This window comes from Eleginops maclovinus, chromosome 13 (assembly GCF_036324505.1).
Source record: "Eleginops maclovinus isolate JMC-PN-2008 ecotype Puerto Natales chromosome 13, JC_Emac_rtc_rv5, whole genome shotgun sequence".
Classification (NCBI taxonomy): Eukaryota; Metazoa; Chordata; class Actinopteri; order Perciformes; family Eleginopidae; genus Eleginops; species Eleginops maclovinus.
The window spans coordinates 10,065,342-10,077,369 of record NC_086361.1 but is presented as its reverse complement, the minus strand read 5'-3'; the positions used below and the strand labels follow the sequence as shown (position 1 = coordinate 10,077,369).

Sequence of the window (12,028 nt, the reverse complement as noted above, 5' to 3'; positions counted from 1 at the left end):
GAAACCATAGCCTCAGATCATTGGCAGGAGAGAGAGGTTCTCATTAAATGAGAAAGTTTGACGATAACAGTCATCTGCATTCTTTCATTTAACCATGGTCACATTTCAGACACTATGAGAGAAACCCATTAATAAATGAGGAAGGACATTAATGTTTCTCAATAAATCATCAGCTGTATCATATTCTATATTTGGGAGACTTGAGCCGGACTAGAAACTCTAAAAAGCCATAAAACTGACACGACTCCTTTCTGTGCTTTTGTCTCTTGGCTGTACAGTGAGTGACTTGTCCTGTTTACCCACGGGCCGCACCAAAGCATTTTAACAGAATAATTCATGCTGTTCATAGAGCAGCAAGAGTAGCTGAAAGGCCATGACACACACTGATGCTGGGAAGAAAACAACGCAGGCTCCAGCATGAATCACCATTTATAAAAAGGATGGAATCAAAGTGGAATATATTATAACTCTAAATGTGAGATTTTGAGGAGTTTAATCATATTATCAACTGAATTTTCTCTAATGCAAACTAATTCTTTTAACTCACAGCCGTCCTGTTTTTGGTTTTTGCTCTTGCCAGTGCTGAATTCTAATGATTCATTGAAGTAATCCACAATACATTTAAAATGACATGGATACAGTCATGAGAAGGGCTTGAATACTGTCTTACCTGTCCCATCATGGTTTCCTTGTACTGTTTCTTCTGTGTGACTTTGATGGGCGGCAGCTTGGTGACCGCAGAGACCAGGAAGTTCATCAGGATGTCCTCACAGTTGGCCAGCTGGTCCACCATGCCCTTCAGACTTGTGGGTAAAAAGTTGGTGTAGAGGTGATGGTAGTACCTGCAAGAGAGGACAGAAAATAATTTAGAAATAAAGAAGAGGATAATGACCTGGGTAGCTTGGAAAAAGCCTGAGACCCTGAAATAATGATGGATTAGATTTAATTTATCAGCCATCTCAGTGTAGATTTGTCTTGGCCTTTCAAGAAGTAAATACAATATAAATAACAAGACACAACCTCAAAACACCACTTTATGCAATATACTGTCCAATAGTGCAAATGGGAATGTAGCAGCAATAGCTATAGAAATATTATTTAGAGCACATTTTTATAAAATAGCAAGCGTCCTCTGATTCAATTGCACTTAGTTGAATGATTGCTTAGCACAGTGAATAAAAAAACTCTATACACTGGGTCCCTAGGACCCTAAATCAATGTAAGCAGATAAATCTGAACATAGGAACATCCAAAAATTAAAAATACATTGTATGTGTGTTTGTGTGTGTGTGTGGCCCAGGCTGTCACACAAACGCCAAGTGTAACTACATTAAGAATCAAAAGTGAACGCATTTCATTGGAAAATAAAGCAGATTAAGGGTTTGATTTGCTAACTTTGTTGATGTTCATTTGTTTTTTAATTGCCTCTTTTCGGGAAAACTGTATATCTGTGAAATGTGGTCTGGTTCAATTTTTTTCTCATTTCCTTTTCCAAATTGCACACGTTAAATTGTATATTGATTTGCTTTTACATTCTTCTCTAACAATGCTGAGCAAGTTCACACAATTTCAGAACTTTGGTTTTGGATGAATGCCTCAAAGCATCACTGTAAAGGGGAGCCATCCTGCAGTTTCAGAACCTAATGGATGGCCGAAGGGCAGCGTCACAAAGAAGTGCGACGACAACTTAATTAAGAAGCACCTCAAATTTGAGACACCTTTACGTTCCAGGTTGAAGCCTTTGGGCAGAACTCTGTTCATCAACAGACTGATTGCTCGTGTTCGAGGACAGATCGAGCGCCTGAGTTATTGAAAGCGATTAAGCGCCCGGCTCCTGTGATTGGCTGGCTTCAGCTTAATGCACTGCCCCGAACACAGCTGAGTGAAACCATATTAAAGCTGACAGGCCTGTAGTAAAACTGAACGCAGGAACTATGAAACGCTGTGATGCAGACAAATTGACATTTTTGGGGATAAAACATATCCAGTGTCAAAACACTGGTTTCCCGAGGCTGTGCAACACTGAACATCACACCTACTTTTATAATCTACAGATCACCGCATCAAAGTGTTGTATCAAAAGAAAGACGACTGAACACAGGAGACGGAGAGCAAAGCTGTGATCCCCCGTATAACGGAAGGAGAACAGAGCAGAAGTAAAAGAGCATGAAAGAAAACAGTGGAGTGCGGTGGGACAGAGAGGAGATAAACAGCTAGTGGAAGTTATACAGAACATGTGAAGCGTGTGCTGTACCTGTGGTAGATGGCAGCCCCCGTCAGCACCATGGAGTAATCGTTGGTCCATTTGGATGTGTAGCCCCAACGCTCCTTGTTGCTGTCCCAGAAGTGGCTGCGAGCCGGGTAACCAACGATTCGCTCTGGAAAACTCTGCCACACGGTGAAGGCAAAATCCACCTGGATAGACAGAAAAATACAGAATTTTACATATATGATGCAGACATGATACTTACAACTCTATTAGCACCACTCCCTGATAACTCATCTATTTTAAGTGGAAATGAATTAGTTAATATAATAACAAACATATTTCCTTATGAGTTTTAATCAGTTTTACAAGTGATTGGTTATAATAGTTGGGTTGCCAGGTTGTGGAAAAATCATTTCAAATGGTGTTTATCACTTTTATAAATCATCTATTCCTCTAATTGATCAGTCCAGCAGTGGCTCAGTAAGTAGGGGCTTGGACTGGGAATGGTAGGGTTGCCGGTTCAAGTCCCCAAACAGACTTGAAATATGGAAAGTGGACTACTACTTGGAGAGGTCCCAGTTCACCTCCTATGCCCTGCTGTGGTGCCCTTGAGCAAGGCACCGGACACCTCCAATCCCCCCTCCCCATTGCTCCCCGGGCGCTGCACAATAGCTGCCCACTGCTCCTAGTACTAGGATGGGTTAAATGCAGAGGACCAATTTCACTGTGTGTGCTCTGCTGTTTGCATGTATGTGACTAACAAAGAGGGTTTCATCCTCCGATTCTATCTATCTATCAGGACAGTTGTTACCAATATATTGACTGACATATCTCCACAATGTTGTCAAATAAACTCAGGTACCCTGGTTGTTTATTGCAAGCTTTACTTTCCAATGACTATACAACTATTCCAACTGTTAAGCCTTTACATGTACCTATCCGAACGAAGCAATACACATACATATTAAAACAATTATAACTGCATTACTACCAGATAGACAGGATAAACACCAGCCTCCACAACCAAAAAGTTAATTTAATGAACTCCAAACTGATTCACAAGGCAAGAAAAGTATTCCCACATTTATTTTGTCAGTTTTATATCTAAAGATGGAATGCGGAACTTTTTGTATTTTGGAGCATATGGGAGTTGTTAGTCGACTTTCCCGTGCTAGTTTGTGTAATTACTCTCCCTGCCAGAGGGGGGAGACAAAAGTTATACACTGCAGGTATAAAGCATGACATTCACAATTTGAGAAATAACATTTGGTTGCAATTAATGTTCTATTTACAGTATTCATTAATCTAAACAACAAACAAAGAGGGAAGGCATGAGACAATAGGCTGTGCACGATGTAAGACACCATAGGGAAAATACAACGGCGGCAAAACCTCATCAAGCACAAAGCAGTCTTTCCTCAGCAGCTGCCTGAAGCCAACTTCTGAGGACACGATCAAAGCATTCAATCAAATAATCAGATGAGAACATCAAAAAGTGCTCAGCTGCTCCTGCAACAGCCTGTTTTGCATTACACCACATATTACCACAATGTACTTCACTGACACTGCTTACTTTATGTCAAACCCCACTATAAAACACAATACACATCGTTTTTTATCTCTTCCTGCCACAAGTTTTGCTCACCAACAAATCCCTATAGCAGAGAAGAAGAGAGTTCTGCTTCTCTTCCTCTCTTGCTTTCATTGCAAAGCAAGAGAGAATTGGAATAATAACACAGTCACAAAGAAAACCCGTTGAACCAGTATCAAACGGAAGTACAGCTGGCATATTATTACAATACATTATTTAAAAAAAAAGGGAAAAAAAGGAGAGCTGGATGCTAGTTTTTATTTTATTATGAATATTTACTCTGCTTCTCACCAAGGAAGAAAGGCTGGGGAGAAGAGGAGAGCTATCCAAAAAGTGATGCCATTTTGCACTCAATTGTTTATTCTTACTGGCGTTTATGTTTCCCAGAACCTAATGTTTGTGTACACAATCCAACTGTCTCCATGTGAGAAACACTGGTCAATTCATTTTTTCGGCGCTGGATTTTCCCTCCATTGCCAGCTCTGCCATGCCATTTTCATCCTCGGCACAAACAGCCTTTATGAGATCTAATTCTACTCTGTCCAAAGCAGCATCTGGCTTCCCATGGTGCCGCGCCAAAACCTGTCCCCGGGAAAAACACGAACAGTCCTGACAACATGTGGAACAAAAATGCCCATAATGCTACTCTCCAATAGGGGAATGGGGAGGTACGGTGTAATTACAGGTTCCAAAACGTATGTATGGATGTGAATAGGGGAAAAAAGTAAAGCAGTGGGAGCAAAAGTTAGAGTAGTTTAAGCGATTTAAGAATTTAGTTTCAGTGCGATAACTTGAACACACTGGGGACAAACCAAAAGAGTGATAACAATACAGAGGGAAAATACAATCAGAGCTGCTTTGGGGACATGGAGAGGGTTTGGATCTTTGTTTTGTCTCAAGAGGACCAGACTATCGAGACAAGAGGCAGATAGAAAGAGAGCAAAAGTTTTCTATTCTCTACTTTATTATATTACAACAAACCTCTGTGGTGGACAACACGGTGTCTTCATCCAGGCTGAGGACAGCATCGGTCACTATGGTCTCGTAGGGCAGAAAGCGACTGCTCATCACCTGTAGGAGAAATCACAGGATCACATTTTTTTCCTCATACAGCAAGTTTCTGAAAGTTGTGGAAAATGTTTGCCCCTTTCTTCTTTCAGGTGCCTTTTGAACCAACAGTTTTGAGATGTTCATGAATAGAAACAAGAGCCAAATGTTCACATGGAAACAGCTACATGTGTTTCTAAAGTCTTGAAGGTTGAATCGAGGAATTTGTTCAAAATATGGGCTTTTTTATCTAACATCTTTCCTTTAAGCTCTGATTTTGGTCTCTACCAACTCCAGAGGGAAACCACTTTAGCTGCCAAAGGCTCCACCATGTTTTCCAGCTAACTTTATCTGTCGTTTGATGCTTGTACAAAGTGTACAGCTTTGGGGGTCTGCCAATAGTGAGCGTAATTAAAGCCACAGTACAGTATTAGAGTGAAAGAAAAACAGTCAAAATGTGTGCCAAAGGAATCAAAACAATGAGATGAAAGACACTCAAATGTAATGAACTGATCCTTGTGAGTTCATCAAACACATATGAAAGTTTTCACATGAAAGTAGTCAAACAATCCAGTGTTAGTGTATAAATATGGCTTATATAACTGTTCAGGATGATCTCAGCTACCCTGATGTCTTGATCTTTCAGTGTCTACCCAAAGCTCAAGTTTTTAACTGATATTTACTGGCAGAGCTTCACCTGGAGACACATTTTATACAAACTTTTCTGCATCAACTATCAACTTTATGTATTTTTGATGACGCCCTTACAAATTCATGGGAGACAACAAGGCATCACATCAACAAACAACAGCGCACAGAGAAGAGAAGAAAAAGCCAATATCCTACGCTTTACTGCACGCTGCCCTCCCATTTCCAACAGTGATAAAGTGCTGATACAAGTTTCCATTACTGCCGCTGGGCTCGTCTTTCTCTTTTAAATCAATAAAAACACATAAATGCAGCCAGACACATACAGCATGATTCATGTGTCCTGCATATGGGACAATTTTACCGCTCCTATCCACCACTGTTTAGAAACCGAGTGCATTTATCTAACGGCAAATTAAACCAAATGACAGTCCTTGAATATTTACTGGAAGCGCAGAGAGTGATGGTGTCCAGGGCCTGGTGGGTGGATGTAGAGAGCAACATCTTGAGGACATTTCGACAGGGAAGTCTCTCGGTTTGTTGCTGTGATGAAAAGCGCTCGGATGAGAACACAGCAGCTTCTTGTTGACAAAGTGTGTGTGTCAGTTGCTGGATGTGTGCTCGGGCTTAAACAACCTCCCACACAAACAAGATACTGCTCACGAAACATAACTTTAATGGACATAGACACAGAAACACTTCCAGATACACAGTTTAAACATACACACACTAACAGCCTGTTATTCAGTTATGGAGCACAGCACTCAAGGTCAGGCCTCTGTAAGAAAAATAATTATTTTAAATCGCCGCCTGCACTGAAAAGTATTTTTATTTACATTGGAGAATAGTCAGTGTTGACTTCTTTCTCTATCAACTCCTGGCATTGTATGGGTGACTCGCTACAGCAGGGTGACCTCACTCTCAATGGGTCTTTATCACTCCTACAGCCGACGGCAGCAACAAACACCGAGAGGAAAGCATGGCTTTACTGTGGAGTTGTGAAGAGCCTGTTCTCCATTCTACTGCTGCAGATAATGACTTCTTTCATTATCGACCAACCTGTAAGTGTTTAAAATGTTGTAAAATATTGAAAAAGGCCCGAGGTGATGTCTTCAAGTTGCTCATTAAAGCCAACCAAAAGATTTTAGTTTTAGAATTACACCAAGCGGGTCAGAAGAGTTAAATCTCAAACACCAGAGACAAGTACAACGTCGATAACTGATTAAAAGAACATCCTAAAATGTAAAACAGGTATGATTTGCTCCAGTGTTTGGGTTTTGACTCATTTGATTAGCTGTAGCAGGCGGTATGATTCACCAAGGCCTTCAGCTTGCAGTATTCAAAGCTGTCTGTTGCATGATTTCATTTTCTAGACGTCTAGCAGGTGTTCTTAAGACAACACTTTCAGGTACACAAGGGTGATGCAAGGTAGAAAAAGCAGCAAATCTTTACAATTTCTAAAGCTATAGCTCGGTATGACATAAAGAAATAATTGGTTATCGTTTCAAAATGAGTCTGTTCTGATTCAAGGACGATGACACTGGTTCAGTTTGTTGTGCACTGTTGCTCGTCAGACTCTCTGATGCAGATTTTGTATTATATTTCAGGCTATATCACTTACAAATGTTGGTAAAAAGAAAAAGATAGATAGCGTTCACATAGCTTTTGCCTCTAGGCTATATAATATAGAATAACTGCATTTAGTGATATTTTATACTAAAAATAAAGTGTTGAAGACCTGATTTCTAACTTTAAGAGTAGCATGTGTTGATGATTTGTTTGTAGGATCGGTTCGCTGGATGTCTCCCCTTTATCTCCTCTCATAACCCTGCATCTCCAATAAAGGCACTCTCTGGCCCAAACATATCTTTCATAAAGAAGCAGGTTTGAGATGAAAAAGGACATAATGTTGCTTAAATGTCATAAATACGCAACACAACAAGGTTTTAATATTTGAAGCTGTTATTTAAGACTTGCTTACATCTACATTGAGATGTTTTTAAAGCCATACAATTAAGTATGAATCATGGATTTCCATCCACTATCTCCCACAGCGGAGCCTTGATTTTTCTGTTTTGGGGCTCGTTCAAGCATCATGTACTCCTCTCCCAAAAAAAAACCCCCACCAGAGCCAGCAACAGCATCTCAAAATTCATACTGTCGCTCTTAGTTAAGAAGGGCGGATGAGCCGAGGCTAGAGAGTGACATTTATATTAACAGGACGAAGACGAGGACGGAGAAAATGAGAGTTGATAGGAGAGCTCCTCCCTCTCAATTCCACTGTCACCATCACTGCTTTAATATCCTGCAGGCATGTAGAGAAAAACAAAACAACCTCATGTTTTTCACTAGAACGTGTCAGAGGGAATACCAGCAAAGAAGAGCTGGAGACAAGAGGGGAGAAAGTGACGGCGAGACAAAAAGCAAAAAGGGACGAACAACAAGAAAAGACAGGATGAGAGGCTGGTGTTTCCAACTCCCTGATGGTTTGTAACGTTAGAAGTGTGACACATTAGCCCGGGGCTTCTTGGTGCTCTCCAGGAATGTGAGCTCTTACTGCAGGAATCTGCCTCCAGTGCTTCACCTCCTCTCCAAAGGACAGCAGCAGAGCAGGGAGACGGAGAAGGGAGAGAAAGGACCACCCGTTTGTGTAAACCATATTAAGCGCTGCAGGGATTCTCACACGGCTTAAATCAACAGTCATAAAGCAGCTTTTTGGCCAACTTGCCAGAGAGACAGAAGGAAGGACAGAGGGAGGAATAGAGGGTAAACTGTTAAATAATAAGGTGGTGGTATTCCATGTTTTTTTTAACTGTCAACAAATCCCATGACAAGAGATACACTAACAATGTTTGTCACTCTTAAAAAGGCTTAGTGATTTCCAACACAGATGGGCAATGTAGTTTTTTTGCAAGATTCACTCAAACTGAAGTGAATTCTTCTGCGGATTTATACACATTTGGTGCGTTGATGAGAATTCATGGCAGTAAGATGGCTGTGTGTGACTCAAACTACTCTACAATGAACATTTTAGTATTTTTTTACCTCAGTTTAAAAATATGGAGGATAAGGATTCAGCCTTTTTTTTTATTGTATTACTTGAAATGTTGAGGCTTTGGATGAGAAAGTAGGCCTTTATTCCTGGAAATAGACTTCACAGAAAATGAAATTTGAGTGTTGTCTACACAATACAAAAAAAAAAAGGGAAAGGAACCATTAGGGGACTAAGAGTCATTTTTACCTTTGTGTTTAAAAATATGTGGGCGAAAGTTTTGAGAAGAGTGTTTAAAATAAAGTAAAATGCAAAATAAGAGAGGAAAAGGAAATGAAGCGATTGCAAAAAAATAGGATGAGGAAATTATAAAGAGGGAAAAGAGAGGACGTAAATGATTGAGGGGATGAAAGAGACAGGGTATCAGTAAGAAAGAGGCAGGAAACAAGGCAAAAGGGATGATAAATTCTCTCTCCGTCTCTTTCTCCCTCTTTTCCTCGGTGGGGTGGAAGAACACAGCTTGCCTCGCCACAGTTAACACAGAACACGCCACAACTACAACAAACCACAGGCTGCCTGGCACACACACACACACACACACACAACGGCAGCACACTAAGCCTGTTCTGCTCGTGTTCCACGGACACACGGCTACACACGACGGAACCCTCCCACTGTGATTGACAGCTTGGGAGAAAGCACTCAGAGCCACGAGGAGAGGTAAACCATAAACCCAGCCTACCGCCGGGTGACTGACACTGATGTGAAAACCACTTCCTCTGATTGGCAGGTGAAGTTAAGTCTTCACGAATGGAAGGTGGAGAGAACTGTATTGGATTGGAGTCTGACATCCCCGAATACAGATGAGCGACCAGATTCTGTTTCCTTTTCCAAAGAACAACCTCAATAAACAAAGTTAGATCAGCATTTAGAGGCCAATATTCACCCTGTGAGTCCATGTCTGATCTTTGACTCTGACAAGGAGGGGTCACAGGGATGTCAAGAGAGACACAGAAAGCCCTTCACCAGGGAAGAGTCTTCAGCCTAATATGGTTGTCATAATAAATGCCAGTGAGGCACACTCATAGCTCAGGCTGGAAGCTTAACTTCTCTCGTGTCTCCTGTGACAGCGTCAGTCATAAGAACAGAGGAAAAAACAACTCATCCCCAGACTGACATGAGAAAATCTTCTGAGAAAATTGACTCACACATGGTAAACATGATTATTGAGCAATATTTTTATTCTCTTTCCCACTGTATCTACAAATATTGAGAAAACAGATTAAAAAACTGCTAAAATTTTTTGCATGAAAATGAGCTGATCAGATTTTGGCCACTTTGTGATTGTGAACGTTTTTTTGGTTGTGCAACCATTAGCCAATAACCAACCAAGGTAACACCCACCCACCTTATCAGCTCCTAGAGCACCATTGTGTTTTTTTTAACCAATCATCTCACAGAGGGGCGTAGCCAGCAGCAGCTCATTAACATTTAAAGCTACAGACACAGAATCAGCACTTATGAAACAGAGCGGGATCAGAGGGGTTTATGGCATGCTACAATACTTTATCTGTTTGGTATTTCGAGCCAAACACTTTAGAGAAATGTTTTGTGATCTGAGACCTGTAATATATTGTTGAAAAAGAGTATAAAAGGGAACCTTTAATGAAGTGATGTTGGTGAAAGGAGATATTAATGAAGGACCAGACTATCCAGACAGAAAGTCAATCAACACACAAATAATAAACTACAACTATTTGATAACAGATCTCTTTTTGCAGCTTAATAACTGATTATATTGAGACTTTTAATTGTAACTTTGAACAAAACAAGTTATTTGAAGATATCAAATTGAACCTTGGGAAATTCTGATGGTTATTTGTCACTTTCCAGCTTGCTTTTTATTCCTGACCTTAATAAAAGTAATCTTTAATTGAATCTCTAAAAAGTACATTTATTTAAATAAAGATTGTGTACTTGTGCTTCTAGATGGCTGCATAGATTTGAGGGTCATGAGTCATTAAACACATTTAATAAAATATAAGCTGAAAAATAATTAAATCAATGCTGTATCTCGTCTTCTGGATTTGTATCTAGTGTGTGTATCTAAAGTGCATTTAGCAAATTAACTGTGACTTATTTCTCCAGATAGATTGTGTGACTTCATTTAATTATGATTAAAGAACAAAATGCAATAAAAACATTAAGAATAAATAAAAGCTACTTACCCGTTATTGCCTCCTTATCTTTCTTACAATATGCATTAGCTTCTCAGCCACGCTTTTCCCCCTCCAATGTATATTATTCCTATTACTAAGCTTTAATTGAAACCACACAAAATGTCCTTTAATGGAATCAGTGCAGCACAAATCGAAACTCATTAACTCCCAGAAACTGTCCGACTGAATGAAATGGGCCGAGATACAGTAGCTTTACAGTTAAAGAAAAATGCTGTGTAATTAGAAATGATAGTGATCACAACTTAAGTTAAATGAGGGTTAAAAAAGGCTCACCTTATTCTCCCCCTCGATGACGATGACGGGCACAGAGGTGGCCGGCCAGCGGTGCTTGGCAGGGAGAGGCTTATCACAATTCCACAGGACGATGATCTAAAAGATGGAAAAAAAGGTTTTATTATCACGTGCAAATAACTGAATTATACTGTATATAACATGATTTCCTCTAACCTAAACAACTCGCAGCACACTACCAAGCTAGTTGAACATGTGACATTTCCGCGACCTAAGGCCAGCAAATGTCACCTTATTACGGGCTGATTAAACGTTAAAGAGCCTGAAGGGCAACTGAACTGATAAAATATTTCCAATTATGGCTCCAGGGTGGTTCGTAAAATTCAGCCCTTAACCAATCACGTCACATTGTCACATTTAATTTCTTACTACTACGTTTTGCTGAACACTTTTCCAGCCCATCTGATCTCATGCCACATGACATTTAACATGAAAGACTAATGTTTTGTCATGCTCGGACTGCTGCTCAGTGACATTCGCATGTCACATGGAGTTAACCATTCACTGCATTTCAATGCCAGACAGTGTTAATGTTTGATGAGAAACACATACAGTACCCACAGAAAACATGACCCCGTCTGAGCTTACACACAGTCTTCAATTCTTATATCTCAGCCAGTTCTCATGTGGCTAACATTTTTGGGTTAGCAAAAATAAAAGTTTTATTAACCCCTCCCCTGAATGGCTTTTCTCCAATCATAGCCTAGCAAATTTAGCTTTGCATAACTGGACATGGAAGGCCCGTCTTTACATTTGTGATATAAAAAGGCCTAGATATCAGCCCCAAAAATGCCGTCTATTCAGTGCAATTTCGCTCAACTTGCTAATACGGTCAAAATAATTCTTGCCTCTGGTCACATCAAGGTTATGCAGCCCACCAAACTAGTGTTAACTGCTCATTAGCAACGTCCTGCTTTTTAATGGACAACAATATAGTTACCTTTGCTAAACCAACCGGTAAGTTGTCATCCTAAAAGCATTTTCTCTCGTGATGCAAAAAGTAAAAGCAA

At 40.2% G+C, this 12,028-nt stretch overlaps 1 protein-coding gene across 1 annotated transcript in view; it reads right to left on the bottom strand.

Moving 5' to 3' along the window:
* Positions 1-12,028, bottom strand: part of ext1b (exostosin glycosyltransferase 1b) — a 107,292-nt gene that overhangs the window by 4,803 nt on the left and 90,461 nt on the right. Inside the window, exons 7-10 of the mRNA XM_063900099.1 lie at positions 11,001-11,096; positions 4,782-4,871; positions 2,255-2,415; positions 671-842 (exon numbers count right to left, since the gene is read on the bottom strand). Of these exons, the coding sequence (XP_063756169.1) occupies positions 671-842; positions 2,255-2,415; positions 4,782-4,871; positions 11,001-11,096 (519 nt within the window). The remainder of the gene's footprint in view (positions 1-670; positions 843-2,254; positions 2,416-4,781; positions 4,872-11,000; positions 11,097-12,028) is intronic.